Genomic DNA, 26,597 nt, shown 5'->3' with positions numbered 1-26,597 from the left:
CTGGACTTGCCCTGGAAAACCCTGGAAAATATGTACAACTGCTTGGGGGTTGATAGTAATGGAGTAAGGAACAAAAAAAAAGTAAGAATTAATGAAAGAGAGGGATGAAAAGTAAGGGAGAAAGAAAGGAGGAGATAATAAAAAGCAAAAAAAGATGATGTCTTTGGTTTCTTGTCCACAGTTCTAATAGAAATAAAGAATACAAAAATGGTGAAATATTATTTATTTTTATATTAAGTATTGTTTATGGCACTCATACAAAGACACACAGTATGAACTATGTATTGAAATTAGCTAATTTCTTTAATAATTAAAAAAATATTATAATGAAAGATTCTTGTGAAACAATAATTTTTATAAATATTTTCTTTATTGACCCCTTAAATTGTGTTTCATTCACACATAGAAGCACAGCTGATGTCAGAGTAGACCTGCGTAATGTGCCAGCAGAATATGTCAATCAGTTTAGACCACGCCCATTGCACCTCCACCCCAAAGGTCTCTGGGAAAGTCTCCACCAGCACTTCTAGAATGGCTCCAATCAGGATCTGAGAGAAAAGCAGAGCTTATCAAGGAGGATTAATGAAGTAACTCTACAGCATTTTATAAAGCAGGGGTCTACAATCGTACCTACAAGGAGACAATGTAAACACTCCGTGTCACGCTGTTATAAGAAAATAGTCAACAATGGTGTGTTGTGATGAAGCAGTTACTGTTACCATCCTGAAGGATGTCGCTGAGTGTTATTCCTCTTATACAACAGCAATTTACTAAATATGCTTTTTCTTTTATTAAAGAAAAACATGAAACAAGTTAGTTCCTGCTCTTACATACATAATATCACCTATAAACAGTCGTTCCCTCACCAGCCTCTCTTTTTTCTCTTAACAAGTTAATAAGATAAAAAAAAAAATCCTCATCTCGTCATGTTAGCAACAAACCACAAAGCACAAACTCCTCTTTCCTAAACATGTCAGAAAACTTAAACTTACAGCTTTACCTCTGACTGTTACAAAGTACTGACACTGGAGACTCCTTCCATGCATGTTAATATTAATAAACATCTCTTTACAGAAAGCTTCACGGTATCAATGATCTCACACACTTTTTAATCCGTCTGCCATACCTGTGTCACTGTGAGTGAACTGTTACTATAGACATGATGGTTTATTGGATGTTGTGATTAGTGTTTAATGCTGGAACTAACAAATATTTTGGACAAAAACAGAAATTTAAATTGTTATTTCAGTCGTGAATTTAGCTTGAAGTTTGTGATTGTTTGAGTGTGTTCAGCTGTATTGAGTTGCTTTAACATCTCTAATCCTAGTACGGATTCTGCTTAAGCAGCTCTATGCACATGAAAATTGTATTTTGAACAAACATCTCTGCTTACTTTGAAGTACACTGCTTTTATGTTGTGTTTGAGTGCATGTGATTTGGCCATCAGCAAGATCACAGACACCAGCTTCTCTCCATCTCGGACATTCTCCACCAGCGTGTTGAGTCCAGTCATCACCCGCAGTGCGTGTTTCTTCAGCAGGCCACTTGCCTGAATCTCCTCCACATCCTTCATGTTCTGGAAATCACTGAAGTACTGCTTTGACGATGGGAAGCTCGTAAACACCCTGGAAGGAAAAAAAAATCAAATAAATTACCTGTACATCAAAAAAAAAAAAATCTGCATGTCTGAAACCACAATCTTTTGCTATTCCAAATTATTCAGTTGAGAGAAGGCAGAATGAAATCTTTTCATGAGGAACATTCTAAAATCATGGTCAAAATTAGGAGCTGAGGTCAAAACACAGGCTGTTATCCCTCATAAAATTAAAGGATAAAATTACGACAGGAACACACACTGAGCCATGGTGTTCGAGAACCCCCGATACGAGCGAGACGAGCACCTGAGGAATGCTTTGACCCCTGCCACTTCTTTGCTGTGATACACCTCTCCCCAAGTGTTCTGGATCATTATTGTTTCTTCCTTGGTGAGTGTGTATGGTATTTCTCTCTGTTCTCCCTGCATGGTCTTTTTCAGATGTGTATGGATACAGTGAAGATTCCCAGCTTCCCTCCTCTTATCTCTCTCTCAATGTCTCACAGTATTCTTAATTTTATACACCACCACATATATCCCTCCCCTCTACGACTCATTTAGTTACATATACATATTTATTTCCACTCAGCAATATTGACAGTGATATCATTGTGCTTCTGCCCTGCAACCAAGCATTAATGCCCCAGAGGAGTTTTGTTCATTTATTCATCTGGGAATGTGTGAAGGTTGAGTGAGCATGCTTCCTTATCAGTGGGATGGAGGCTAAGTCTCATCAGGTGAACCTGGGGAGAAAAAAGTCGCACGCTAGACCTCATTTGTATGACGGAACAATGTTATAGAAAATGACTCAACACCTTCTGACCAATCAGAATGCAGTGAAATATGCAGTGTTTAATGCTGGAACAAACAAATATTTTGGACGATGACAGAAATTTAAATAGCTATTTCAAACCTGAATTTAGCTTGATATCAGCAAGATCTCATTTGAATGACATAGCATTATGCCTGTTGTCTCTCCCGTTTTTCTCGAAATTGTTTGGCAAAGAAGGTGTGGAGGGGTGTTGAAAGGGATTGTTGCTCTCCAGCTGTGGATAATTCCCAGGGGCATCACCCAACCCACCAAACAATACATTATGAAGACTGTGAGTCTTCAAATGGATAAACTAAAGCCTTAATTATGCTTTATCTGAACATGATTGTGATACCTTCAGTGCATGAATCAGAATGGCATCTTGGATAAAGCAGATCATAGCAACTCCCTTATATTTCTATACAAACAAGGTTACGATGGATGAGTGGGCAATGGTAGCTCTGTGGTTAAAGTATTGGATTTCTGATCAGGGCTGAGTTTCCCAAAAGCATTGCAAAGTTAAGATCATCTTAATTGGGAAGGAGTGTGTTCAATGTGATGCTTGCTCTATCCTTTAACGATGAGCTTTTGCATCACATCGACCAGGAAGGTTGTGAGCTTAAATCCCGCCATCACTAAGCTGCCACTGTTGGCAAAAAATCAATAATGTAAATGAAAATGTAAAATCAATAATGTAAATGCAAATGTAAATGATGCCTTCTGAGCATTGGAAAGACACTCTGAAATACAGCATAGCATTTCTGAAAAAAGTCATGTCTCGCCTTTATTTAAACAGGATTAATTTAACAGGATTCCAATGCCTTCAGAGTGTTAAAGTGTTAAAAAGCACTTTGGATAAAACTGATGATTCTGATGATTTTAGAGCATTGGAAAGGCTCTTTGTGCAAAGCAGAGTATGGCAGTTGGGAAAAAGTCCAGGCTCACCTTATAATTTCATCCAAACAGGTTTTGGATGCCTGCAGAATGTCGGAAAGGCAATTTGGATGAAGCACAGCACAGTGGTTTGGAAAAAAAGTCAAGGCTTGCTTATACTTCTATCCAAATAGGATTCCAATCCCTTTGGAGTGTTGGAATGGCACATAATGTACTTTAAGAAAATGTGGGCAGTGGCAGTTTGGAAAAAAGTCAAGACTCACTTATACTTCCAACTGAACAAGATTCTGACACCTTCGGAGCATCAGAAAGCACATTGGATAAAGTGGGACTTGACAGTTCCAAAAAAGTCAAGGTTCAATTATACTTCCATCCAAACAGGATTCTGACACCTTCTGACACAGGATTCTGAGACCTTTGGAGCATCGGAAAGGCATTTTGGATAAAGTAGAGTGTGAAAGTCTTACAGTAACTGCTCCACCAAACCAATGCACTTGTCCTTAAATACATTTAGAGATTTGATGGAACAACAAATGCAATTCTATAAAATTTTTATTTCTCAACCAGATTCCTTGGTTCTTCTGATCTAAAAAATTGCAGATTTTATTTTTTAGGTCTTATGTCAGAAAAAACCCTCAGATGATTTCATTGAGTCTGTTTATCTACAGCATGGTGAACAGAACTGATGTCAGATTTTACTATGCAGTTCTCAGGCTTGAAAATATTTAAAACAACTTTCAATGGATGAAAAATCAGCCACTGCATTTCCCTGGTGGAAAATAGCAAGCTTTCCTATGGTCTTTCTACATATTTATTACATTCATTTATTTGAGGCTTTTAAACAAAGTTACCTATAATTAACTCATGCCTACAGCTGTGTGGATGAGGGTTTTGAACAGAGTTGGGATGGAATCTACACTGTCATAAAAATAGGCTAATAAGGTTCATACTATTGTGGCAAAAACTATTCAATTAATATTCAATAAAAAAGACTTCCAAAGATAAGGGGTTCAGGATGCCAAAAATCAGTAGACTTTACTGAACACCTGCTTTACATAGTTGTGGCCCAAGCTTTTATACAATTCTAAAAGTAATGATCCCATCAGGCAGAGTTTTATCATTTTTTCTTTTAAATCATACCCTTACCTTTCGCCACAATTATTTCATTAGCTCACTGACTTAGTTTTAATTGTGGCATGAGCTCAGCCAGTCTATTAAAAAAAAAAAAAAAAAAAAAGAGCTAAAAAGAGCAAGTTAAAAGATAAGACAATATATGACATAAAACTTCTGTATATTTGGTACTATTCAGTACTTTCCACAAACCAGGTCATGAATTAATTCCACTACATGTACCATGCACACTTGGTTTAACACACTGACATTGGATGAGATCATATCACACTCCCTTCTGGATTACATATTTCACTAAACACTAATTTGGAGTACTTCAAAGTTGGTTACATTCTAAAGTAGTTACATTCTTAAGCCTTTGATTTACACCTTGATCACTCGGAAAATAGGATACAGTAAAATGGCTAAGAGAAAATAAGATACAATACAAATGAAGCATAAATGAAGGATTAAAAAATCTTCCAAAGTACAAATAATCTAATAGAGAGAGAGAGAGAGAGAGAGAGAGAGAGAGAGAGAGAGAGAGAGAGAGAAGCATTTGATTTTAAGGAAAGGGAAGAAGAACGCAAAAATAACTTTATTATTGGTTTACTAAATAACCATCCTGGGGCAGTGGAACTGAACTGTAAATGTTAATGATCCCTTCAAGGTACCTCAGTGGTCACTATGTGCCACTATGTACCTTAAATGATTTTAAATGTATATGAAATAGAGTTTTTATTGTATTTGTACAAAATTTGTACAAAATACAAATTACAAAATTTGTATTGTAAATGTACTGGGAGCATTTCACCCCCAGTGCCAAGTATCTGCATGTGATGATCAGAGTTATATTACTGGATTAAACATAAACAGCAGAGAAGAGAGACCTGCCTGCTCTCCAGTTCTACACGTTTCTCAGTGTCATCGTGTGAGACGTGCTGAGCTGAGCACACAAACATGTCCAGACCACACCACCGCCTTAAGCTGTACAACAGAGAGGTGTGCACGGGAATAAAAACATCTCCTTTTAAATCTTATTCCTGTTCTGTAGCTGCAGGATATTACACACTCTCTCACTCACTCACTCACTGACTGACACATTCACACACTCACCCATTCGCTCACTCACTCACACACTCACTCACTCACTCACACATTCACTCATACACCCACTCACCCACTCACACACTAACTCACTCAGTGCTGCAGTTATGCTACCTGTCTGTTTCTTTGTCTTTCTTGTATACTTATCTGTCTGTCTGTCTCTTTTTGTCTGTTTCTTTATTTGTTTTATCTCTCCGCCTGTCTGTCTGTCTCTTTTTGTCTGTGTCTGTCTGTCTGTCTATCTGTCTGTTTCTTTTGTTATCTAAATGTAAAAAATTATAGTAAAAATAATGCTTTTTTTCATTTATATGTATATAGGATGTTACAGTAAATGTCTCTGTTCCATTTCTTTTTCTGTATTTTACAATAGACACTTTAATGTGAAAACGGAGAGCAAGACTGGAACAAGTTCATGTAATATTGATGCATGCTAATACTTATCTGTAAAACGAACACACAAAAAGACCCTTTAAGAATAATAATGAACAGGAACACAGCAGTGTGTATGCTGTGCTCTATATAAAACTGGCGATGTTAATGGAATTGTAATTACAGTCTGATTTAATCTCATGCAGTTGATTAATTCACTGTCTTTCCAGATCATGGATTACATGACACTTATTTTCTTTTACAAATCCATTCAAAACAGATAGTATAAAAATACATCTATTAAGATCATAATCACAAAAATCATAATAACATCATATTTACAGTAATACAAAAACTGAAATAGTAATGTTTAAAAAAAACACAAAAAGACAAGCTTTTAATCATGTGGAGATTAAATGGCAGTACTGTACAGGTGCAGTGTTACAGCACTGGAGATATAATCTCATACTGATGTGAACTATTATTTTTTAATATTAGGTACTGGTGGTTTTATATTTTTAGCTTGAAGCCAGGTAGAAATGATGAACTTGATCATATCAAATATATTTTCATGTTTTCTTTTAAACTGCAGTAATAAAACTATTAAAAAAAACTCAACAAAAATATTTATTTGAAACTTGAAACATGAAAACTATAAAGAGGGCTTTAAGCGCCGTCCACTTTACAGTCACTTCATGTTTATATATCCCTGAAAAGCTATATGTCAGTTTTGGTGTCATTATGATATACACATACACAAATTCCTTTATAAACTTTATAAATCACATTAACTAGAGTGAAAACATATTAAACCACTTTGTGCATTTTCCTCAAAATTATTTCTTTTTGTTCAAAACCAAAAATCCCAGTTTCTAAATGATCTGCATTCATGAACTTTGCACATTCATGCCTGTCCCTAATTAGAGGAATTACCCAAAATTGGATTTATATTAATAATAAAAAAATTAAAAGCCCAAATTTTATAACAGCACATGGCATTTTCTTGATTAAATGATAAAGAAAGTATTTTTCAATAAGCAATTCTGTAAAAGTCTTTTTCTGAAGAGTGTGTTCACATGAACATTTTAAATTTTAACATCATCCAAAGACTAGATTTTTGTTTCTTTTTAAGTATGCACAATTTTTTTTATTATTGATAATGAGCTAATGTGATGTTATATATCAATACCAAAAAAGCTATTAATGTACAGTACTGTGCAAAAGTCTTGGCACCCCCCTTTTTTGAGTACAAACTATGTTATAGATTTTTATTTTCTGACTTCTACATTATTGATTCAGTACAAAAACATTTTAGATTCCAAACATTAGTTTTCCAGCACAAAATGAAATGTTACAGAAAAATGTTTGTATGTCAGTAAAGAAAGCAGCAGATTCCATAAGAGACACTTTTCAGATAAAAACATAATGAAGGCTGCTGGGTTTCGCTGCAGAAATAAGAAGCGAGTCGACAGTCAAAGTCTCCAGAAGAACTGTGGCTGCTTCTGCAAGATGCTCAGTAACACTTCCAGCTCATTTCCTTATAAAACTGCACACACTGCACCTCAGATACTGCTTTATTTTAAAGCGAAGGATCGTCACACCAATATTGACTTTGGTTCATTTATTACTGTTTACTGCTCTTTATAGTATTTTTTTAAATATAGAAACATTTAATTTCATTATTTTTGAAGGCATGTTTGCTCTATAGCATTTCTTTGCATGTGCCTAAGACTTTTGCACAGAACTGTATATATCATTCATATAAAGCCGTATAATGAAATTAGCCTTGTGTTCTATATATATATACTCATCTCTCTCTCTCTCTCTCTTTCTGGTCTGTGGTAAATATAAAATGTAAATGCAGATAAAGGAATGTGTTGTTTCACTTCCTTTACTCTACTGAGCTACAGGAGAGTCCCAGCATTCACACAGAGTGAATGTAATAATGTCACTTCCTCCATGATGAATCTGCAGAGACAGATTTCCTCAGACGAAATTCCAGTTATCCAGAACAATATTGTATAGCGATGATAGTCTCTCTCTCTCTCTCTCTCTCTCTCTCTCTCTCTCTCTCTTTCACTCTGTGGAAGCCCAGCCAATCTCAGAGTAGACCCGAGTGACATGCCAGAAAACCACATCCATCAGTTTAGACCACGCCCTCTGCGCCTCCGCCCCAAAGGATTCTGGGAAAGCCTCCACCAGCACTTCTAGAATGACTCCAGCCAGGATCTGTGAGAGAACCGCAGAGAGGAAAGACAAGGAGGGAATAATCAAGTGAATATAACGGTATTGGCCTTACAGTCAGTTTAACTACTGATATTTTAGTAGATTAATAAATAGACATATTAAAATCATGTCCAAAGGTTTATGGTAGTGAACTGTTTTTTATTCCACCACTCATCAGAAACTAAAATGACTGACTCAGTTGATTACTTTTAGTAGTATTTAAGAACACATTCACCTTAAGCTTTATAAAAATGTACTTATTTATAAATAAATCTTTTTATAGAATTTGAGAAAAAGTGAAATTTGTCACTGCAGTTGTTTTTCTGTGTTATTTTACTAAGAAATAATAAGCTGGAGACCTCATTAGAAAATATGAACTGGTATTGAGCACATTACAGGCATTAAATATTCACAAAATAGAAGTGTTGCATCATAAAATAGAAGAGCCAGTCAAGTTCCAATATTCAAATTAAGCCCACGCAAGAGGGCAGAGGGTTCAGAGTTACTTTTTTTTTTCTATTTTTATATTCATTGTATCTGAATTTCTAAATGAAGAAAATGATGCAGCTGTGTCTGAGACTTCCACAAGAGTGGAAACACATTAAACCACATTGTTTTTTGTTTGTTTTTTATAAAATCTTTTTTTTTTCTATATTCACGACCAAAAATTTCAGTTTCTAGATGAGCTGCATTCACGAAAATTTACTTGTTCATTCCTATCCATAATTAGAAGGATATTACAAAGGAAATTCCCAAAATGCTGATGACAACTGAATTTATATTAGATTTTACACTTAAAAATGGGATCACATGTTTTTTTTTTTTTTTTTTTTTTTTTTATAACAGTGCATGGTAGTTTTCTTGGTTAAACAATAAAGAAATGGTTTTCCAACAAGTTGTCTAAAAGTTTGTCCTGAGAGTGTCTTCACAGTGAAATAAATACTTTAATTGTAACATCATCGAAAGACTAGAGTTTTGGTTTTATTAAGTATGCAAATTTAAGCACATTTAGTTAGACAAAGCCTCATTTCGATGCATAAAGGTGAATTTTTGAAAATAATTGTAAGAATATCAACAAATATCTGGTGAAATTAATCTATCATTTTAAAACAATTTCATTTCATTACTTCATTCACCTGTAGTGTCTTCCCATAACTTTACATTTGTGTAATGTGTGTGTGTATGTGTGTATTTAACCTCCTCCACTTATCCACTTACTTTAAAGTACACTGGCTCGACATTGTGTTTGTGAGCGTGTGATTTGGCCACCAGCTCCACCACAGACGCCGTCTTCTCTCCATCATGGATGTTCTCCACCAGCGTGTTGAGAGCCTTCATCACCCTCACGGCGTGTTTCTGCAGCTGCACGCTCGACTGCATTTCCTGCACATCCTCCATGTGGCGAAAGTCACTGAAGTACTGCTTTGATGAGGGGAAACTTGTGAAGAGTCTGTGGAAAAAAGGTCCAATAAAAAAATAAATGCACAAGCCTTTCACTCTGCAGTGCAATCTAACATCTATCGTGAGTTGCCTATACAAGTTAAACTTAAAATTCTGTAATCTATAATTCTGTAATTGTGTGTGTGTGTGTGTGTGTATGTGTGTGTGTGTTTGTTTTGGCCCTGATTATACTGCAGTTCCAGAAACATGCATAAGCTGCATAATATTTAACCAAAGGAGAAGCATTGACCCCTTACTGCAACGCGCGCACACACACACACACACACACACACACACCCCTTTTGCCTTATCACACATTTGTTCAAAAACTATTTGGACCAAAAAACATGGGAGAGACAGCAGCTTGTCATTCTTTCATCACTGATTTATCAAAGCACCCAGCAACACACAAACACACACAAACACCCACACACACACCAAAACTAAACTGGTGTACAGTTAAATTGGCCCGTGACCTTAACTGCTCTGTGCTGCTGAATGAAGCTATATGGTGGCTCAAAGCAGCTTTTTAATCGCCTTCATTACAAATCAAACAAGTGGGAAATTATTTCTCTCATCTGTTTTATCTGCTTCCTTTTTTCTGTCTCTTTCACCTTTATCATCCGTTTCTCTCTACATTCTCCGTTATCCACTTCTCTGAGCAGAACGAACCACTGACCATCTGATTTAGGTGTCTGATGTTCTTATGTGCAGTTGTGAACGGAGAGTTCTGCATGTGTTCATTCTTTCATCTTCAGGATATGTTTTTTTTTCTGATCAGGGTCAGTTTCGCTTAAATTAGTAATTGCTTTATATTTTGACATATAGAAAAGATCTATGTGAAAAGATAAGAATAAAATAAGTGCAGAAGTGGGATTTAAAATACAGTGATTGGCAGACCTATAGTTTGGTTACATTCTGCGTTGATATAATGGACAGATCCAAGTCTCATGTTTGGATGGACAGATCCAGTTCTCATCAGAAACAGAAAAACACAGAAGCATGTAGGTGTGTTTTGAGCAAACGTCTCTCTTTGGGAGAGTTTTTCAGTACATTTGCACTAATTTATTTTCTGAAGCTGTCTTTCTTTGTCAATTAAAGGGAGAGATAAAGTATAGGTTTATTTCCACTGGCTTCTCTACACAGATGCTTGTACTTGGCATGCCTCATTCTTTACAATATCAGACACAGTTTCTGAATTACTTCAGGAATGTCAGCAGCACAGAATGTTCTAGAAAACCAAAAATGTGGCCCTGGTTCTTATCAGGAGAATTTATTATATGGAAATATGAGGTATTTTTGACAGCTCTCCAGGAATTTAGACATTGATTGCTGCATTCACTGATAAACCTGTCACATTTGCTCAATGATCAATGGTAAATAGATACACTTTTTTTAGACCTATAATGTGTGCTGTGATGAAAGAAGCAGTATGCGATGCCTTTCAGAGAATAACTATAATTTACAAAAATTACAGTGTCTAAGTAAAAATCTCACTCTTGATATGTGTGGCAGTATTTGATATTTAAATTGGTATTTGGCAGCGACATTCAGTGTTTGGTCTTGTTAACTGGTGGTTGGTGTTGGCACTCAGTGTTGCTGCTGGTTTTAGTGTTGTTATTAGTATTTGGTATTGATTTTGGTTATTAATATTCTATGTTTGATTTTGGTATTTTGTTTTGGTATTTGGTATTGGTGTTTCCATTGGTATTTGTTATTGGCATTTGGTATTTAGTCTTGGTATTGGTACTTGGTATTTGGCATGGATTTTGGTATGGATATTTGGTATAGGTATTTGGTATTTAGCATTGGTACTTGGCATTTGGGTATGGATTTGGATATTTACTGTTCATATTGGTATTTGGTGTTAATTTTAGAATTTGGTTTTGAATTTGTTATTGGGTATAAATTTGGGGATTTAATGGACTGTAATTACCTTTTAGACTAAAGCTTTAAAGCAACACTATATACACCTTTCTAGGTAAAAGATATACACCACCCCATGGTACCAACCCAGCAGCACAGAATGGTACGGTTTAGCACCTTTTTTCCTGAGAGTGCAATATATCTGATTTCACTCATCAAGGACTCTGAACTTCAATTTATACATAATGTTTTAAATTTATACAAATTTATACAGTATGTCTGTTTCAAAACTCTAGAGAAAATTGTTGGATAGCTGCCTACATATAATTTCAATTTATTTACTTTGGCCTGCAGCAGAAAACCAAATGGGAGAAAACATTCAAATTCCCTTTCTCCATTTGACCTCTAGATTATTCGAGATGTTTACCAAGTCCAGCATAAATATCTTTGGAACATGTAATGAATTGAAAATCAAGCAGACTCACTGGCCTACTTAAGCTAAGATTATGAAAAACAGTTTTTTGTGTTGCTCTAAACATGCAGAGCTGCAGAAAGAGTCCCAGTTCAAGGTTGATGTCCACTGATACTTCGCGGAAGCACACACACTGATAAACAATTAATCCTATTAATAAAGAAATTATTTTAACTCTCGTGGACCAGTTTTAAAGATTCAGTTACGTTGTTCCTGTTACTCTGTTAATTTTAGTTTTTCTTTTCTGACTGTTTTTGGACTGTAACTCACTCAGTCTACAGTCTGATTCCTATTCCACCAACTAAGATAAATATCCCAGCATACATTTCAGTGGTCAAGCATTTTTTAACATGCCTGCTGTAATCATTACCACATAACTAAAACCATCTGTGGTACCATAACCCACACACATATGTGCTCCTTGTGTACGTAATAGCAAATTTATACAGTACGTCTTTTAAAAATCTTTGGAAAATTGTTGGATAACTGCCTACATATAATTTCAATTTATTTACTTTGGCCTGCAGCAGAAAACCAAATGGGAGAAAACATTCAAATTCCCTTTCTCCATTTGACCTCTAGATTATTCGAGATGTTTACCAAGTCCAGCAGTGGTTCTGAAACATTATGAAATTCTGTGTGTGCATAAATATCTTTGGAGAAAAGGTTTGGATGGAGATTGTGGAACTTGGTGGAGGGGTAAGGCTAGCAGAAGTTGACATCAATTACGGCAGCTTTACGTCATGGTTGGTTCAGCAAATATTAAAAAATATCAAATTCAACCATTATGAATTTGTTCATATTTTTGAACAAATATGTGTAGCTAAATGGAGGATTAATAGATGGATAGATTAATAGGTGGAAGGATGGATGGATTGACAGATGGATGGATTGACAGATGGATGGATGATAGGATGTAGAAATAATGACTTGGAAGGATGAATGAATGAATTAAAGTATTAAATGACAGAATGAGGAAATAACTGGATGGATGGAAGACTGAATGGATAAATGGACAAATGGATGAAGAAACAGACAGAAATAAGAGATATATAGTAAAAGACTTCCAAACCCCAAGAGTAAATCTTTGTATTAGTTATAATAGTTGTCAGGGGGGCACGCTGACTTAGTGGTGAGCACTGTTTGAACCCCCTTCCGCCCTGTGTGTGCAGAGTTTGCATGTTCTCCCTGTGCTTCAGGGGTTTCCTCCCCAATCCAAAGACACGTGTTTTAGGCTGATTGGCATTTCCAAATTGTACGTAGTGTGTGAATGTGTGTGTGCAATTATGTCCTGCGATGGGTTGGCACCTCGTCCAGGCTACCCTGTGACCCTGTGTAGGATAAGCAGTACAGAGGATGGATGGATAATAGTTGTCAATCTTCCAGAGACACACCCTTCGACAGAAGTAACATGATCTAACAAATAAAACACACACCTGTAACCACAGCTTGCTTCAATCTCCACTGTAAACCTGTGATTTTACATTCCAGTAACATTTGTGGCATCATTATCACATAGCGTCTCTCTCCAAGTAAGTCAGTAGAATTAACTTGTTTAATGCCATGTTAATTCACTTTTATATCTCTCTTCCAATTTATAGAACAAATGAGATTCTAATTGCATAAAGCCTAGGAAATTACTTAAATAGTGAATTCTTTGTTACTTTCTTATAAAAGCTCTTATCCCTCATTAGACTCTCCTTTTTTTCTCTCTCTTGAAGTTGTCTTTTATTTTTTTATGTCTTGAAGACAAAAAAAATGCAGATTGTAATGTTACAGAGACATTGTAAAGTGCCTCCTCTGTCCTGAAGATGTCAGAAAACCTAAAGTTACAGCTTTACCTCTGACTGTTACAGAGCTCTGACACTGGAGACTCCTTCCATAAATGATACTTACAGGAAACTTCACCACATCAATGGTTACATGCATTTTTTAATCCATTTTTATGGAGTGTCCACTGTACCACTCCCTGAGAATGAGCTGTTACTATAGAAACAATAGCATTTAAAGCCAACTTTGTTTCACACAGCCAAAATTGGTAACAATTTAAACAACTCACAGATCGCCTAAGAGGCAGGATTAAAACTCATACCTTTTCTTTCCATGGAAGGTAACACCCAGCCCCACACTCTTAAAAAATGACCCTTAGGAGTTCTTTTGAGCTGTTCCTCTGGAAAAACCATGAAAGCTTCTATGTAGAGTCCTACAACAATGTGTTGGAAAAAGTTCCAAGAAGAACCATTTTTGGAGACAAAGAAAAATTAGGTCATGTATGTAACCATGTTCTATGAACGCTCAATAATCTCCTTATGTCACCATATGTTTGTTAGATCAGGAACACATTAAGCTGTGTTGTAGAAATGTTTTTTTTTTTTTGGAAGATTAATGGTTCTAGCTTTGTAAAGGACAAAACAAAGAGCCCTTTAGTGGTGCTAAATTCAACCAACTAAACAGAGAAATACAGATCTGAAAGAGAAAAGCAGAGAGAGAGAGAGAGAGAGAGAGAGAGAGAGAGAGAGATGAGTACCTGATGAGCACAGCAATTCCTGCTGCCTCTTTATTTGCATACACTTTTGACCAGGTGTTCTTGATTGTCATTCTTTCTTCCTCCATGAGTGTCTCCGGTCTTTCCATCTTCTCATGCTCTCCTCCGTTTACCTCCATCTCAGACACTTCACACACTTTCTCACACACACTTCACTCACCCTGTCACACACTTGACACACACTCACACTCTTCACACTCTCTGGGATGCAGCTGCAACTCTGGGATGCTTTTTCCTGGTGCTTCTGTTTTTGCTGAATGAGTCGGCGAAGGCAGAAACTGCTGAATGAGTAGTGCCCTTCCTCTTTCCCTCTTTTATATCTCTCCCTTCTTCCCTCCCTCCTCTTTCCTCATCTTTTTTTACTCCATGTAACTCGACCCCATTCAGCAGCTCAACAGCTGTTCAGTCGTTTTTTTTGCTAAGTGAATTGACTAAGGCAGCATTTGCTAAATGACTAGTGCCCTCCCTCTTCTCTCTCTCTCTCTCTCTCTCTCTCTCCCCCTCTCTGTCACCTTTAAACTCTGTCCCTTCTTTATCAAGGAACCGCACAGTCATTGCTGCACAGCACGAGTTGCATAACAGACTCGTGGTATAATCGCTTGCTGCTTTATATTGAGTGTGTGTCTAGGTGTGTGTGTGTGTGTGTGCATATGTGTGTGTGTTCAGGAAATGACTATGATAAAGAGGGGGTAACACTTAAATGTCTTGTCAGGTGAAGAACATTGATGTAAGATCAGAGTGTTATCAAGCCTGCAGGATGGAGATTTTGGAAAAGACCCAGCAAACACTTTACTTTATAACCTTAAGTTTTAGTTCCACCTCATTGTCAGTCTGCACAATGAATCCTGGTGTTTGTCATTTTAGAGCTTTTGGTCATGTTGGTCAGTTGTTTTTTTCAGCATTACACCTTTTCTATAACTCAATATGCATCTTAACGTTATTCTTGAGGTGTTTGTCATAACAGTTTATGGCATGCTATCAGTGGGTTGGTGTGCTCACATGAGCATACTCAGATCATTTTGTGTGGATGTGGATATTTTCAAATATCTGTGGATGGGAATTTTTTTGAAAACAGAGTCGTAAAAACTACACTTTCAGACGCATGTGGATGCATGTAATGTTTTGAGAACAAATAAACTTTCCTACAATGTTACTGCGATTACTATTACAATTTTCAACTGTAGGAACATTAACACTAACACTTCCACATTTTTTTTGTCTAACTGGGAATAAAATTGCAAGGGCACTACTCATTAGACTTCTTTAATGTAAGATCAGCGTGTTATCAAGCCCACAGTATGAGTCCTTCTTTCCACCAAGAGTGATTACACAACTGTTATGATGTCCGAAAAGTCACAACATGGAGTCAAATCACTTCTGCAAACATTCAGTTCCTCGCACTCACAGTGGTTTGTTTGGACATGGTGGTGGTCCATACAAACAGGGGATTTTATATGGTATGGTGTTTACTCTGACAGAAAACCCTTGTGTATACGGGCTTGTTGCTATTTCAAAAAAAAAACATGGATAAAGAGAAATATACTGGTGTGTCAACACGTGTGTGAAGTTATCAGTGGCTATTTGTTATATATTATCTGTTTAGTAAAGTGTTTTAATAATATATTGCAACTCATCTAACATTTTTCATTTAGGAGAACGTTTTCTGAATGCTAAAACCCTGTGAACTTTTGGTTACAAAAATACTCTGTCCAGTTTTCTTAGTGTTTTCTCAGAATTGTTTTTACGTAATGTTTATAAACCTCCTACAACGTCGCTGGAACCTCAACACTCACAGCTCCAATGTTATTTATGTCTAACTGAGAATGTTGTTTGAACAACATTCTAACCGCACAGAACATTGTTTAAGCTGAAATGGCAGGTTCTAACACAGCTAGAAATTTTAAGATAGTAGAATGTTTTCTGAATGTTACAGCCACACAAACATTTGTTTCCAATAATGTTTTCTTAGTGTTTTCTGAGAACTATTTTTATATCATTTTTATAAACATTCCTACAAATTTGCAGCAACATTAACAGTAATGGCTTCATAATTTTCTTTTTTTTGTTTTAGAATGTTGTTTGAGCAGTGTTTTAATAACATTGGAAAGTCAACCCTTATTACATAAGATGTTTTTCTAACTTTCTCACAACCTTTTGAATAGGACTGAGCATAAAATTCATTCTCTGTTATCTGGGAATTAGTTTAGGCTGAAATCTAACTAACTAACTAACTAACTAACTAATTTAATTAATTAATTAATTAACAATTTCAAAAACAGTATTTATTAATAGTTTGCTCACACAATGTTCCAGTAGCCAAAGTTGAAAAAATGAGCAACATTTAATAAAAATGCATAAAATGTTCTTAGAAAACAGAATAATTTACAGATTGAACATTCAGGCTAGCTACCACAGGAGGTTATTGTTAGCTAGCTAAACTTTCCACAGGAGGTTATTGTTAGCTAGCTAAAGTTACTACAGGAGGTTATTGTCAGCTAGCTAAACTTTCCACAGGAGGTTATTACTAGCTAGTTAAGTTACCACAGGAGGTTATTGTTAGCTAGCTAAACTTTCCACGGGAGGTTATTGTTAGCTAGCGAAAGTTACTACAGGAGGTTATTGTCAGCTAGCTAAACTTTCCACAGGAGGTTATTATTAGCTAGTTAAGTTACCACAGGAGGTTATTGTTAGCTAGCTAAACTTTCCACAGGAGGTTATTGTTAGCTAGCTACATTGTTTCTCAAAGTTATTCTTTCCTCCTTTTTGTGACAATACATATTATGAGACCATTTAAGAATACTTCACAGTGTTTTAATATTGTTTTGTTAGAAAGTAGGTTCTAACATTAAATTGCTAGCTAACTAAAGTTACCACAGGAGGACATGGCTAAAGAGGTAAAGTTACCAAGAAAGTTTATTTCTAAGTAAAGTTACTACAGCAGGACATGGCTTTATAAATAAAGTTACCACAGATGACTATGTACATGAAAACACAAGCAGTATATTTATAATAAAGCAGGGTTCCTGAACCTTTTTTTTGCTAGTGACCCCATTTTAAGGGCTCAAAGTTCTCATGACCAAAATAATGAAATATACCATTAACAAGTTAAAATTTTTAGATAATTATACATCATAAATAATGGATGGTAAAAATCTACAAATCTCCTGTGACCACTTTTGCATCTCAGGTAAGCCCAATAATAAGAATAATAATGACACTGGAGCACAAAAGTGAGATTAATGAAGTGGGAACGAAGGCCAAACAGAACAATATTGCCCCTTTTTTTTTATTTGTCATGGTCATGGATTGGCTCCTCCCAACATTCCCTCCACAACATACCATAACAAACAGGCCTGGTGTTTTCCTTGCGGCAAAATGTGACCTGTGCTGACCTTAGCAAAGACATGTGGTCTTCTTCAGTATTTTGATGATCGGGATATTGATGGAACGCAGGTGTTAGCTGTTAGCTGTACAGCTTAACATACTGAAGTCTGAGCCTTGTTGTAGTAAGTCGAGTTGTTTTATAATCTTTTAGAATCACAGATGAATAGAGTAAGAATAGAGTAATCTTCAAGACTATAAGACAAGTGTAATCACCTATACTCATTACTACAAAGCCATTTTGACCCTGGATAATTGAGAACCTTTAAAGACACAATGAAACGTGGCTTCAGGGCAAAGTGTCAACGCTTGTTATCCTACCAGCTGGTCACTCAGGTTTCACTCAGGATTTGAACTCTAAATCCCTCAAAGAATTCAGCCAGTGAGACACTGAGGAGACACTGAGTCTTGGGCCTTCATCCAGTCAGGTCCAAAAGTCTGAGCCCAAAAGTCTGAGGAATGGTTTTTAGTTTATCAATTATAGAATTTGGCCAAAGTATACAGAATTTTTGCAAACAATTTTTTACACTCTTTCATAGTGAAGTCCGTTAAGTAAGAAACAGTGTGCGTCATGCTATTATAGGAAAATAATCAATGATGGGGTGGTGTGATGAAGCAGAGTGACTGCTACCAGCCTGAAGTTGATTATTTTAATAAAACAGCACATCCCAAAATGTTTTATTTCTCTTATACCACACCAATATGCCAACACTTACAATTTTTATTTATTAAATAACAACTCATTATACTTTTTATCTATTAATAGTTACAACTGTGGTCATAAGTTTACATACACCTTGCAGAATCTGCAAAATGTTAATTTAAAAAAATAATAAGAGGGATCATAAAAATTGCATTTTGTTTTTTATTTAGTTCTGCCCTGAATAAGCTATTTCACATAACAGATGTTTATATATAGTCCACAAGACAAAATAATAGCTGAACTTACACAAATGAACCAGTTCAAAAGTTTACATATGCTTGATTCTTAATACTGTGTGTGTTACCTGGATGATCAATGACTGTTTTTCTCTTCTGTGATAGTTGTTTCCAACAGCAGCTATACAATGTTGAGATCAATCTTTTCACACTGAGGACAACTGAGGGACTCGTACGCAACAAGTACAAAAGGTGCAAACATTCACTGATGCTCAAGAAGGCAACACACTACATTAAGAACCAGGGGATGTAAACTTTTGAACAGGATGATCGGTGTAAATTATTATTATTTTGTTTAAAGATTTTATTTTTTCATTTAGTACTGCCCTTCAGAAGCTACATAAGATATTTACATGTTTCCCAGAACACAAAAGATAACAATTTACACCAATCATCCTGTTCAAAAGTTTACACCACAATTTTACATTAAATTAAATTTTTAATACATTTTAAATTAAAAAGTAAATAAATAAATACTACTCCCAGAAACTAATGATAAGAGATTTTTTCAGAGACTACACATAAGAAAATTAGGATTGATGCCAGGGGAAATCCAGCCTCTGATGACATTAGACAACACCACATGCAGCAGCACATTCAGAAACTCGATACACTATGAATTTTTTCTGTATTATATTTACTTTCGCCCTGTGTTTGGAGGCCATGTAGAAAAAAGTAGCTCAGGTTTTAGGTTGCCTTTTCAGGTCGGATGTTAGTATTCATGGTACATTTCAAAGCACACAAACAAAAACAGCCTTATTAAAAAGTAAATGGATTGTCTGTGCGTAGGAATATCATGAGTCAAAATGGATAAAACATAAAAACTAAAAATAAATGTGTTTCAATGTGTTTATGAACAAAAAAAATTCATTTTGATTATCAAAATTGTAGAAAATATCATTTTTGAACAAAATATAGCAATATTCTTGATGCGTACACAATTTAGAGTGTTGCATAATGAATCTGAAAATTTTCAACTTTCAGTAAAAATAATTAGATTTAAAAAAGCTTAAGTACTGGAGTCTGGCACAAAAATAAATATTACATTTAATTTGGGAAATTTAATTTAGCTTGTAAAGATATATAAGAGAAATGCTGCACTGGTGTGATTTTATATTTTCCCGAAAACAGCCTTAAATTGACTCACCATAAGTGTGGACACTGTACATTAAAGGGATAAAAAATGTTTAGCTTACACACGTACACATAATTTTCCTGTAAATGTGATTCACAGTGCAAGTCTTCTTTTTTTGATGTTGAAATTTAAAAAGCATGCTTGGACACGCCCTTTAGGGAAAAGATCTCTGAACTACCTATTTCCTGCCTTTGGCTCTGACACACACATTATTATTAATGTTCAGCAAATGAATCATGTGTAAGTCACTGTGTTCATGAGAAAGCTTCTCCAGGTCCTTCCGTGACAGATTTCATTTTGTTTCACCACACAAACTGAAATCTGACTACCTCAATAATGCTCAAGGCTTTTTCTGATCTCAGGATTAACAAAGCTCTCTGTATAATCTTTTAATTGCATGCTAGTGAGGCCTCAGCATCATTATCCTGTCCTGTCTCTCAGGTACACAGTTTTGATGTGCAGATGATGATGTGCAATTAAGGTGAATGTGTTATAGAGGATTAGAGACTCTTCATCATCAACAACAAGTTCACACCCATTAAAAGAGAGCTGAATGTTCAGTATGTTGAGTGTGCGGTTGAGAATAACCTTACTCTGTGTTCCAACAATTTCAACACACCCATGCTGACATGGATGTGTGTATCAAATTTATCACATGATTGTGCACAGCAGAACAAAGGGAGCAATAGTGGATTTTTTTAAATTAAAATGCAACTATTACTTATTTCTTTTGGACTTAAATGTTTAAAAAAATTCTCCTAACAGGAAACTTAATATAAAACACAATATAAATGGTTACACATGATTCGCAGCTGCACTATTGTCAGAGCTGCTGTTAGAGAAAATTCATCAACACCTTCTGACCAATCATAATCCAGAATTCCACAATGCTCTGGTGTAAAAATCTTTCATAAAATAGATAACGCCAGAAACAAAGAACTGAGAAGGCACCAGTTTCTGTGAATGATGTCTGTAATGAAATATGCGTGTGCCTACTAGTTAAAAAAAAAACACACACACACACACAAAAAAAAAACTTGGATACAAAACAGGCTTTCAGAATTAAATTCCTGTAGTGGAAACGTGTCTGTCATGCAGGAACTGGATGTACGAGAAAACACTGATTGCTTAATACTAGAAAGTATGACCCTCAGCTACCGTTCTGACATAACAGACTAACAGACTGATATAAGCAGCTAGCATACACTTGCTAGCAAATTAAAATAATTGTACAGTAACATACAGATGGATTAGTTAGCAAAATATACACAATTTGAACTTGAAAAATCAAACCGTATTGTTTTTCAGTAAATGAAGTGTCTTATCGCTCATCTTCACCCGCCTCGTTTTCTAGTTTCATGTTTTTTGGGTAAGTTCTGCTCCTGGTGTCTACTCCGATCTTTACTGAATCTGTCGAGCCTCAGTAATATCACTCATAGAATGGCCTTTAGAATGGCAAAAACAAATAAACAAACTTTAAAAAAATAATAAAATAAAAGCAAGTTGACATAGGCATGATAAAAGCTAACCGTGCAGTTTTGGTTTAGTTTATACATTGTCATTCCTAGTCTGTACATCTCTGCTAATCAATACTGAGTTTTATGATCCCTTTTATGATTCCTTCGTAACAATAAAAATGAATATTGTGATTGTGTTTCAGTAATCACGTTTGGCCCCTGAGGTTGCTTGTAAATGAGAGACTCTACTCTTGCTCCCTGAGAAACTGTGCATTGTTCTATTTTGTATTATTTCAGTGGTTATATTTTAAACCTTCAGGCTCAGTTCAGGTTAATTAGTGTAGAGTAGTGGTGTGTGTATGAGAGAGATTTATATGTATATATATATATATATATATATATATATATATATATATATATATATATATATAATCTCACTCCTACCTCCTGCCATATTTACTATTTTTGTTTGCACCTGCCCTTAATATTTTCTACTGAAGATAAACTATATGACCATCACATGCTTATGTGCTTGTTAAACATCTCATTCCAGACTTATTCCCTCTTTGCTGTTTCGGCCATATAGTGTAGCTTGCTCAATTTCCCAAATTAAATTATCTTATAAACAAATTAGTCTTTTAAACCACCATAAAGCAGTTACTAAGAATAAGTTACTCCTGCCAATTCTATCAAATATGCAGAAGACGCTGGAAAAGCAAAGAATGTGCAGTGCCTGGAAGATTTTTCTGAAGAACAGTGGGCAGTTTACCTGCTCAGGACAAACAAGGAACTCATAGATAACTATCAAAAAACAGTCGATCATCCAGGTAACAACACACAGTATTAAGAATCAAGCGTATGTAAGATTTATTCCCGCTTTACTGTTATAATAAGCTCCACTCTTCTGGGAAGCTTTCCACTAGATGTTGGAGCGTGGCTGTGGGGATTTGTGTTCATTCAGCTACAAGAGCATTAGTGAGATCAGGCACTGTTCCAGTTCATTCCAAAGGTGTTCAGTGGGGTTGAGGTCAGGGCTCTGTGCAGGACACTCGAGTTCTTCCACTCCAACCTTCACACACCATGTCTTCATGGAGCTTGCTTTGTGCACAGGGGCATTGTCATGCTGGAACAGGTTTGGGCCTCTTAGTTCCAGTGAAGGAAAATTGTAATGCTACAGCATACAGAGACATTCTGTGCACATAATTTTGGCCATATAATGTAGCTTGCTCAATTTCCCAAATTAGCTTATAAACAAATTAGTCTTTTAGACCACCAAAGGGCAGTTACTGAAAATGAGTTACTTCTGCCCATGACTTTTTTGTTGGGTTCTGCAGGATCTTTGTTCTGGTGCAAACTTCTAGTGTAGAGGTCTTCAGTGTTTTCCACAAGGGAGGTGATGGTGCTCCAGGGTTTCATTCCAGCCCAAAAAGAGTCACAACTAAAAGACATTTAAAGATCAAGATGAGTTGATGAACATGTGGAAACAAGTGTGGTGCCCAAATTGAAAATGTGCAGCCACACAGACAAAACCACATGATCTGCATGTGAAAAAAAGTTAGGAACATAGGCATGTAGACTTAAATTACATTAAACATGCATATTTTACTATTATATGTTGCAATTTGTCTACTATTTGCCAAAGAATAAAGAATGTAAAAAGATATGCTGGGAACAGAATTGTTTGATATAATTCGAGTTCGAATAATTTGATTTTCATGCTCTTTTGTTCTCTTTGCAAAAATATCCTGAGACATATAGAACATTTACTAGGCTCTACTGTCACCTATTGGCACATATGAGTTACTGCTAGTTACTACTACTACTATAGTATATGGAGTTATTATAACTTCAGAGGTTTTTATTAACTCTAAAATCAGTCTGGAAATCTGAGAGGACTTGGGTCCACATCCCAACATATCCAGTTCCAAAACAGCTACTTATTTAGTAATTTAGATAATGACATACAGTACTGTGCAAAAGTCTTAGGCACATGCAAAGAAATGCCGTAGAGTAAAGATGCCTTCAAAAATAATGAAACTAAATGTTTCTACATTAAAAAATACTATAAAGAGCAGCATTTGGGATGATGATCCTTTGCTTTTAAAAATAAAACAGTAGTCTCAGGTGCAGTGTGTGCAGTTTTATAAGGAAATGAGCTGTAAGTGTTACTGAGCATCTTGCAGAAGCAGCCACAGTTCTTCTGGGGATTCGCTTCTTCTTTCTGCAGCGAAACCCAGCAGCCTTCATTATGTTTTTATCTGAAAAGTGTCTCTTATGTAATCTTCTGCTTTCTTTACTGGCATACATTATTTAGTCCCTTGTAGATCTGTGTTGTTCTGTGTCATCTTATGTAGCACCTTGGTCCTGGAGAAACGTTGTTTGTACTTGTATATGGCTGAAATGACAATAAACTCCACTTGAAACTTAAAACTTGAATGCAAACATTTTTCTGTAACATTTAATTTTGTGCTGGAAAACTAATGTTTGGAAATCCAAAATGTTTTTGTACTGAATCAATAATGTAGAAGTCATAAAATAAACATCTATAACAAAGTTTAGACAAAAAAAAAAATATATAGGGTGCTTGAGACTTTTGCACAGCACTGTATTTAGATCTGGACTCGGTTAACAGCACTGTATATGACAAGGAATCAAAATCCAGATAGCAGCATTTCTGGCTGGAGCTGAAAAGTTGTCTGGTGATCCTGTGCCCACAGAAGCCCCAGATTCCTGGATTTGGGAGTGGAACCTGAAGGGGTCTTCTGCTGTTGTAGCCCATCTGCCTCAACGTACGTCGTGTTGTGCATTTTGAGATGCTTTTCTGCTCCCCACGGCTGTAAAGAGTGGCTATTTGCGTTACCTTAACCTCCCTGTCAGCTCAAACCAGTCTCCTCTGACCTTTCTCATCAACAAGGCATTTCTGCCTGCAGAGCTGCTGCTCACTTGATGTTTTTCTTTGTAAACTCTAGAGACTTTTGTAGCCCATACACCTGAAGGTTCGACGTGTTGTGTGCTCTGAGATGCTTTTCTGCTCACCACGGTTGTAAAGAGTGACTATTTGAGTTACCTTAGCCTTCCTATCAGCTGTAGCCAGTCTGACCATTCTCCTCTGATCTCTAGCTAGCTAGTTAGCTACCACTAACTTCTTTAGTTACCTAGCTAGTTAGCAGCTGAGCTGCTTTTTAGTGTGACATGGCAGACATTACTAATTTTGGAAAAGGCTTTTGACGCTCTTACTTATGAGCAGAGACTGAAAATGAAACAGGAGGCCCGACAGATATATAGATATACTACACTTCTATAACAGACACCTTTTGAAAACCTATTTGCTCTTTGGATTACAAAAAAAAAAAAAAAAAAAAAAAGAGCTGTCAAATCAGTAAACGTTTTAATGCCAGGTACGTGTTGTTGCGTATGTCTCCCTGGTGGTCTAGTGGTTAGGATTCGGCGCTCTCACCGCCGCGGCCCGGGTTCGATTCCCGGTCAGGGAACTTGTGCTTTTATTCGTTTCCTCATGACACAAACAGAAAATTATGAACATGCAACCAGAACCCTCAAGCTCTACCTTATATTCAGTGGATAGTTTAGGCTTTAGGATGTGGGACAGCTCTACTAGTTTCATCAGCTGCACCTGTGTCTTTATATGGATTCAAATAAACTCATTTTTATTTGTTTAACACTTTGACTAAGCAGCTTTACAGAAATCCGGATGTTGATTTACATCCTTCAAAGAGGAAAAACTCCCTGAGATGACGTGAAGAGCCAGACTCAGAAAGGAACCCGTCCTCTTCTGGGTGACAGCAGATAGCAGGGTTATAAATATATATAAATATAAATATAAGTATGAATTGGTAATAGGTGTAGAAGAGTAAAGACAAACAGTACTGAGTGTGTTTACGGGATGTTAAGTAGGAGCAGATTATGAATCTTAATGCAATTAAAATTGTCTGGCAGCTCATAAAATTTGAGGTTTCCTTGTTTTAATATCACAATGATATCAACATATTTTCTAATTTTTTACTTTTTTTTTTTTTTTGCAAAGGTACATTACCTGAAAAGTAAGATCTTTAATAGTTCGTTTGCATTCCCAAAGATTTCATTAAAGACATAGACTTTTTTAAAAATTATACGAAGTAAACAATTATTGTAGTAAAACATGAACATACATAAATATATTAGATGTTAGATGAGCAAAAATGTATTTTAAAATAAACATTAGTATAAATATTACAGTAAACTGTTTCATTTCTGTTACAGATAATAAAGAAAAGGCACATATTCGTAATTAACACAAATAATCTTTACTACATTATTTAATATAATTTGAAGGAAATGTAAATCATATCATGGCACAATGGTGATGGGGTAATACAGTTTCAAAATGATTTATAGAAAAATTCCTCCATTTTAAAATTAAAATAAAAAGTAGCAACACTTTCTATCAAGGCCATATGTATAATGACTTATAAACACATACAAGTATCTTATAGTGCATGTACTCATAAGGCATTATACATATTGTTATAATTACACAAGAAAATGCATTACACTTTATTGCAATGGTTTATGAATTGTTAACAGAATGCTTTATAAGGAGTGTTCATAACACATTACATCGAAACTTTTAACAAGTGAATGTATACAGTATATTTATTATATATTATATATGTTATATAAGTGTGTGTAATTGACAGACATATGATATTATAGCCTAATTATAAGCCTTATAAGTTGTATTCTTTGAAGTAAGACACATGTTCAACAGCAACAACATGGCCTTGAGAGGCCTTTTTAAAGGTGCTATATAAAATAAAGTTGTTTATTATTATTATTATTATTATCATTATTATTATTATGATTATAACAGCAACAACAACAAATTACGCCAATGTTCACTGTGCTTGTGATTAAGCATAATGCACTATGAAAAGTTGGGTTAAGTTTGTTATACTGTGTTACAAACACTATTTAGTGTATAATGCTATATGTTAAGGATTCATAATGCATAAAAAATGCATTCTTTTACAAAGTAATTATAAGAATATTTACAATGCCTTATAAATGCACTATAACACTTTAAGTACATGTTCATAGTTACATTATAGACATGGGTTTTAGAGAAAGTGTTACCAATCTTTCTTTTAGTCAAGGAAAATTATTAACTGTTGGTCATATGCAAATGATGATAAGCAACTGTGCCCAGGTTAAATGAGAAGAATAAAGGAATAGTTTAATGATTAGTAATGATTAG

The 26,597-nt window shown here is 35.5% G+C and overlaps 2 protein-coding genes and 1 non-coding gene across 3 annotated transcripts; 1 reads left to right on the top strand and 2 right to left on the bottom strand.

Annotated features, from left to right (window-relative positions):
• Window positions 1–385: 385 nt before the first annotated feature.
• LOC113534672 (cytoglobin-2-like) lies at window positions 386–2,110 on the bottom strand. The gene is made up of 3 exons (XM_026927625.3): window positions 1,902–2,110; window positions 1,394–1,625; window positions 386–548 (listed from the first exon to the last, which is right to left on the bottom strand). Exons 1-3 carry the CDS (start codon window positions 2,021–2,023, stop codon window positions 393–395), a joined length of 510 nt encoding a protein of 169 aa, XP_026783426.3. The 5' UTR covers window positions 2,024–2,110; the 3' UTR covers window positions 386–392.
• A 3,949-nt stretch (window positions 2,111–6,059) lies between these two features.
• Window positions 6,060–14,849, bottom strand: LOC113534348 (cytoglobin-2). The gene is made up of 3 exons (XM_026927057.3): window positions 14,417–14,849; window positions 9,330–9,561; window positions 6,060–8,114 (listed from the first exon to the last, which is right to left on the bottom strand). The coding sequence occupies exons 1-3, from the start codon at window positions 14,551–14,553 to the stop codon at window positions 7,962–7,964; spliced, it is 522 nt and encodes a 173-aa protein (XP_026782858.3). The 5' UTR covers window positions 14,554–14,849; the 3' UTR covers window positions 6,060–7,961.
• Window positions 14,850–24,765: 9,916 nt separating this feature from the next.
• trnae-cuc (transfer RNA glutamic acid (anticodon CUC)) lies at window positions 24,766–24,837 on the top strand. Its single transcript has one exon. It is a non-coding gene; the product is annotated as a tRNA-Glu (tRNA).
• Window positions 24,838–26,597: the final 1,760 nt, after the last annotated feature.

This window comes from Pangasianodon hypophthalmus, chromosome 29, assembly GCF_027358585.1.
Source record: "Pangasianodon hypophthalmus isolate fPanHyp1 chromosome 29, fPanHyp1.pri, whole genome shotgun sequence".
Classification (NCBI taxonomy): domain Eukaryota; kingdom Metazoa; phylum Chordata; class Actinopteri; order Siluriformes; family Pangasiidae; genus Pangasianodon; species Pangasianodon hypophthalmus.
The sequence above is the reverse complement of the archived record's forward strand: the minus strand, read 5'-3'. Positions and strand labels throughout refer to the sequence as shown.